The 6,000-nt window shown below is 39.5% G+C and overlaps 1 protein-coding gene across 1 annotated transcript; it reads left to right on the top strand.

The window, feature by feature from the left end:
* Positions 1–1,483: 1,483 nt before the first annotated feature.
* si:ch73-196l6.5 (riboflavin transporter 2) lies at positions 1,484–5,159 on the top strand. Its single transcript, XM_010869008.1, has 4 exons — positions 1,484–1,601; positions 3,152–4,193; positions 4,338–4,461; positions 4,565–5,159. Exons 2-4 carry the CDS (start codon positions 3,196–3,198, stop codon positions 4,772–4,774), a joined length of 1,332 nt encoding a protein of 443 aa, XP_010867310.1. The 5' UTR covers positions 1,484–1,601; positions 3,152–3,195; the 3' UTR covers positions 4,775–5,159.
* The last annotated feature ends 841 nt before the right edge of the window (positions 5,160–6,000 follow it).

Here is a 6,000-nt window from a genome sequence, read left to right as displayed (position 1 = left end):
AATACAGGAAAATAGTCTGGTAGGGGACATTCGTGTCTGTATGTGTATGGTCGTACAGACTTCTGAATCAACAGTAACACTCTAAGGCCATTCACAAAAACACTGGCAATGAAAAATGCAGTGGTAGGACACTGCAACATTATGTTTTTTTTAATATGTTTCACTAAGAGTGTGTCTGTGTGTGTGTGTGACAAAGATATACAGACCTACCTTTTGTTGTCCAATGGATTTACATTAACCACCTTTTTACTGATGTAATTGCTCCCCCATCTTGAAATGTATTTTTTATTCCTTACAACCCTATGGGGAGGCACATATGAGACACCTGTACACATTTAGGTCAGGGGTTATATCAGGGGTTATCTTCAGGGTGGAATTGGCATAATTGTGGAAACAATGCATTAGGTCAGCTGTCTGTGTGAATAATATCCCTGGTCTGTATTTTCATTGTGCCATAATGTAATGCACACATGAAGTGTATGCATCCATAACTTTCTCACTGGACAGCCATTTTGTCCGCCATCTTGTAATATATCTCTTATTCCTTACAACCCTATAGGGAGGTACATATGTGACACCTGTACTCCAACTGGGAGGTCAATTGGATTACTGGTTGATTTTAAGGTAATTCTTATAGTGTTCTTATAGAGTTAGCATAAAAGGCTACCTTTGTGAAGTCAACTTTTGACATAAAAACAAGTTACATTATCAGCCCTGTTCAGAAGTATGGCCTAGCATCTGGAAATTTACTGATATGTGGTTCAGGAGAAGGCATTTTTTAAAGGCATTTATTAGCATTAGCATTAGTGTGAAATGCTTCAGGAAAAGCTTGTTTCATGCTGAGATAATCAAAATGACCACAGCTGATCACAGTTGAATGTCAATTGGCTTTGTGTGCTATTGAGAAGGTGATTAACTACACCTGGTTGGTTTTACAAGTCATTTTTAGGAGGGGGGTGAATCTTTTTCCAACTCAGTGATTCTATTTTTTAATTTGTAATTTTTTTAAGTTGGTATTATATCTTTCACTTGGATGTTATAAGTTGTAAATACAGTTGAATAAACCTAAAATAGTTTTTGTCCGTTTTCATTTCAGGCTGCAAAGTAACAAAATGTGATTATTTTAAAGGGGGGTAATTCTTTTCTATACCCACTGTAAGTAACTAAGAATCATAGCTTTAAATGACAGCCTTGCATTATTTCACATAAAACTTTTTATTGTTATATACATTTCAAAATCTATCAACAATTAATACCCCCCTGTAATGCAATATGTGAACCTAATAAGAAATCTAATGTGTGATGAAATGAACGATTATTTTAACAAAAGTTAAAAGTTAACTCTGTCATAACAAGTTAAAAAGAAACAATGAAGTTATTGGTGCTGGTGGTGTGACTTGTTAGCCTGTTAATGTTAGATGACGTCCTCAAATGTTCATATTCAGAGTGACTTGGGGCTAAATATTTGTTGTGTCTGGGTTGGTTGACAGAAGTACACCCACCAAGTTCCCACAGAGGAAACCCTCACTGCTGAACTTAGTGCACAGGACTTTGGCTTATCTGCACTGCAAAACCTCTGACTGAACTCTGCTACCCAACATGTGAGTATTGGTGCAATACAACTTTGTTTATAAAATGACATGATGCATCTTTACTCTTATTTGATGGTTTACTTCCAACACAATTCAAATATTATTTAAATAGATTAAATATATTTTGTAAAATATTTTTATTTATGTATTCTGATTTATTTGCATGAATATAATCACATTTATTTTTTGTTTATGATCTGTGTAGTCTTGAAAAAAATTTTGTTTTAACTTTTAGGTAGAAACTTCTCTGATATTTACCCGACAATTGTATATCTGCTGACATAATTGTCTGGAAAATCAGTATTAATAGCTTACGATCATCACATTATACTTTACAGGGACCACCTATCATGTTGAATAACTTCCCTACAATTATATTCCATTCATTTGTTTTGTTTTTGCACCAGATCAGACTCTGCAGTCTGCACCAAGCTGGTTTCATTGTCAATGAACAATGTTCTGTTGTTTTCATAGTAGTTGTGCAACACTTGCATAAGTAACTAATTTGTTTGTGATCAGGATTCAGGAATGATAGCCTTTGGCTGCGTCATGGTGAAATGCTATGTATTGATGAAATACAACCCTGATAGTGGGAATCTTAAACTGTACAAGTATTTTGAGCAGCTGTTTTATAAAAAAATATTTAATTAGAAGAATCTTAAATTATTTCCACAGCTGTATGTCAAAAAAATTTAATAGCATGTCTTGTAAGAATTTGTAAACCAAATGTAGGGTGAGTAGTGGGAATGAGACATGCACCAATATCCATTAAAAAGCTTAAATGCCTTATTTTGCCAATACTCACCCTAAAGTGAATCTTTAGGGAGAATATCAACTTATAAATATTTAAAATAGTAATGGTTAAAACAAACAGACACAACATTGTCTGGACACACAATTGCCAAAAACAAGGGTTTGGTTTATGTAACACGGATTAAATCAAAGGCTGGTAACAGATCATTGTGCTCTCAATGTCTTACCTGGGTAAAGTATGTCAGTAGACAGCTTTATAATACACTCTGGATTGAATCAGAGCTTTTCATATGGGATGTGTTATTTACATAACCCTGACAGTTTTCTCAATTAGTTAAGCCAGTAAGCTCCTTAATATATTTAGCTGACTAATTATTAACTGTTTTATCACATAATAAGATTTGTTGGTATTTGAAAATATTTAAACTAAGGTGAAATGTGCTGGGTCTGGGGTGATTTTTATTACTTTTATGGTTAATGTTTATCGTGAATGGACAATGGTTCCACCATAGACATCATGATATTGTTTACTCATCAGCTCATTTGAACCAATAACATCACTGTAGTCAAATATCCTTTGTGGATTTTTCATCATGATTTGAAACTTACCTGTATGATTCTTATTTATTGCATTACATCTCATTTTGTAGATGCAACCATTAACTGAACACAGGAATAAATCACTAAGCTTGAAGTAGTTTGTGTGGGTCATTTATGCAACGCCCTGTGCACACACGTCTGCCAAGCAAAATCCTTGCATTAAATGTGTATTCTGTTTCTGACCTCACTCTTCTGTTCTATTCTAGTACCCACTTTACCTGCCCAGCAGTGTCCAGTACCCAGATTCTCTATGTCCCTTTTCACACATGTGTTGGCCTGCCTTTTGGGTATGGGCTCCTGGGTGTCCATCAATGGTCTCTTTGTGGAGTTGCCCCTCATTGTTACGCAGATCCCTGAGGGTTGGTACTTGCCATCCTACCTATCCATTCTGATCCAGCTGGCCAACCTGGGGCCCCTGTTTGTGACCCTGATGCACCGCTTCCGCCCAGGGGTGCTCAACGAGACAGCGGTTATCTACGTGATCATCTCCCTGGGCACAGTGGCAAGCTTCCTCCTGGCCTTCTTCTGGAAGGAGACTTTGTTGGTGGCTGGTGTCCCACGCAGTATTGCCCTTCTCATCCTCACCTTTTTCCTCTCCACGGTGGACTGCACCTCCTCCGTGACCTTCCTGCCATTCATGATGCGTCTGAAGCCTCAGTACCTCGCCACCTACTTTGTGGGGGAGGGAATCAGTGGCCTGCTACCCGCCTTGGTCGCCTTGATTCAGGGGGTGGGACTGGTCCAGTGTAATAACAGCACAAAGATGATGAATGACTCAGGTTTGGTTAGCATTAGCTACGAATTGCAGGCATACTACCAACCGGCCAACTTCTCTGCGGAGGTGTTCTTCTTCTTCCTCAGTGCTATGATGTTGGTGTGCTTGGGAGCCTTCGTCCTGCTGAACTACCACCCTGCTGTGGCCCAGGAACGCACAAACAGCCGCTACCCTAATGTGGTTGTCAAGAAAGATGACGTAACTCAGAGGAACCAGACAGAACAAAGGCCTATGATCAAACATTCCGACATTATGGCGAAAAGTAGCTTTGGGACAGGGACCTACAGCTGGATACAGGTTCTGTACATCTTCTTTATCCTGGCATGGGTCAATGGCCTTACTAACAGTGTGCTTCCCTCAGTGCAGTCCTACTCCTGTCTGCCCTATGGAATTATTGCATACCACTTATCGGCCACTATGGCTGCGGTGTCCAACCCTTTGGCCTGCTTAATTGCCATGTTTTTCCCAATAAGGTCAGTATTGGTCAAAATCCTTTTCAAAACATGCAAATCATAATGATCTGCTGAGTAATTGCCAGATTTTAGTTCATTTAGTAAATGAGTCAAACCAACAGAACTATTCCACCAACTTATGGTGTTACTTTCATCTTATCGTAGGTCCCTGGTACTGTTGGGGGTTCTAGCAGTCATTGGCACTGGAGTTGCAGTCTACATCATGGGCATGGCAGTGCTGAGTCCATGTCCCCTTCTGGTCAATAATAGCGCAGGAACAGTCCTCATTGTAAGCGTCAAATGATATAACTGAAAACATGTATGTATAAAAAGAAAATAAATATTGTATTACAATGTTTTTAATAGGTAAATATTTTTTTCCTTTTCTGCAGGTGGGTGCTTGGGTCATGTTCATACTAACTCTGTCCTATGTGAAAGTGCTCATTGGGGTGATCCTTCGTGATGAGGGCCACAGCGCCCTTGTGTGGTGTGGAGCAGTGGTGCAGTTGGGCTCCTTGATTGGTGCCGTCACAATGTTTCCATTGGTTAGTTTTTATAATTTTTTCATATCAGGAAACCCATGTAGCACAGACTGTGCTTGAATGCTACTGAAGAAGCAAATAGGAAGGGTCCTAGACAAACAACCTATGGTTTTATTTGATGAGTTTCACCAAAACATATCTCCTACGCTAAAAAAATACAACCAGTGAGATGAACATGAGGAGATTCAACCCACTTCACATAAGTATATAAAATGTTCAGAGTGATTTGTACATTCACTTTAGAATATGCTGTCAGCTATTTGATCAGCTGCCATCAGAGTGGAAGCATCTATTCACTAGAGTGTAACAGCTTGTGAATAGTAAGATTTAAGGACTGAAGAATGCAAATAATACTAGGTATATCAGCACATTCAGTGTTACAAATACCAGGTACAGAAAAATAACATTCAGCTAGATCAGGAGGGTTGCATTTGTATTTGATACACTGCCAACTTTGCAGGTTTTCCTTCTTACAAAGCATGTAGAGGTCTGTAATTTTTATCATAGGTACACTTCAACTGTGAGAGACAGAATCTAAAACAAAAATCCAGAAAATCACATTGTATGATTTTTAAATAATGAATTTGCATTTTATTGCATGACATAAGTATTTGAACACCTACCAACCAGTAAGAATTCCGACCTGTTAGTTTTTCTTTAAGAAACCCTCTTGTTCTCCACTCATTACCTGTATTAACTGCACCTGTTTGAACTTGTTACTTGTATAAAAGACACCTGTCAACAGACTCAATCCAACAGACTCCAACCTCTCCACAATGGCCAAGACCAGAGAGCTGTGTAAGGACATCAATGATAGAATTGTAGACCTGCACAAGGCTTGAATGGGTTACAGGACAATAGGCAAGCAGCTTGGTGAGAAGGTCACAACTGTTGGCACAATTATTAGAAAATGGAAGATGCATTCTTTGGGGATGCTTTTCTGCAAAGGGGACAGGATGACTGCACCGTATTGAGGGGAGGATGGATGGGGCCATGTATCGCGACATCTTGGCCAAAAACCTCCTTCCCTCAGTAAGGTCGTGGCTGGGTCTTCCAGCATGACAACAACCCGAAACACAGAGCCAGGGCAACTAAGGAGTGGCTCCGTAAGAAGCATCTCAAGGTCCTGGAGTGGCCTAGCCAGTCTCCAGACCTGAACCAAATAGAAAATCTTTGGAGGGAGCTGAAAGTCTGTATTGCCCAGCGACAGCCCTGAAAACTGAAGGATCTGGAGAAGGTCTGTATGGAGGAGTGGGCCAAAATCCCTGCTGGTCGTGTGCAAACCT

Source organism: Esox lucius, chromosome 10 (genome assembly GCF_011004845.1).
Source record: "Esox lucius isolate fEsoLuc1 chromosome 10, fEsoLuc1.pri, whole genome shotgun sequence".
In the NCBI taxonomy this organism is placed as follows: Eukaryota; Metazoa; Chordata; class Actinopteri; order Esociformes; family Esocidae; genus Esox; species Esox lucius.
This window is presented reverse-complemented; position numbering and strand designations above follow the sequence as displayed.

What these genes read in the sequence shown, in the direction of transcription:
- si:ch73-196l6.5 (XM_010869008.1), top strand. Translation starts at nt 3,196, where the DNA reads ATGTCCCTTTTCACACATGTGTTGGCCTGCCTTTTGGGTATGGGCTCC. An exon ending in GCCATGTTTTTCCCAATAAG is followed by an intron (nt 4,194 to 4,337) that starts GTCAGTATTGGT and finishes ATCTTATCGTAG; the next exon opens with GTCCCTGGTACTGTTGGGGG. An exon ending in GCGCAGGAACAGTCCTCATT is followed by an intron (nt 4,462 to 4,564) that starts GTAAGCGTCAAA and finishes CCTTTTCTGCAG; the next exon opens with GTGGGTGCTTGGGTCATGTT.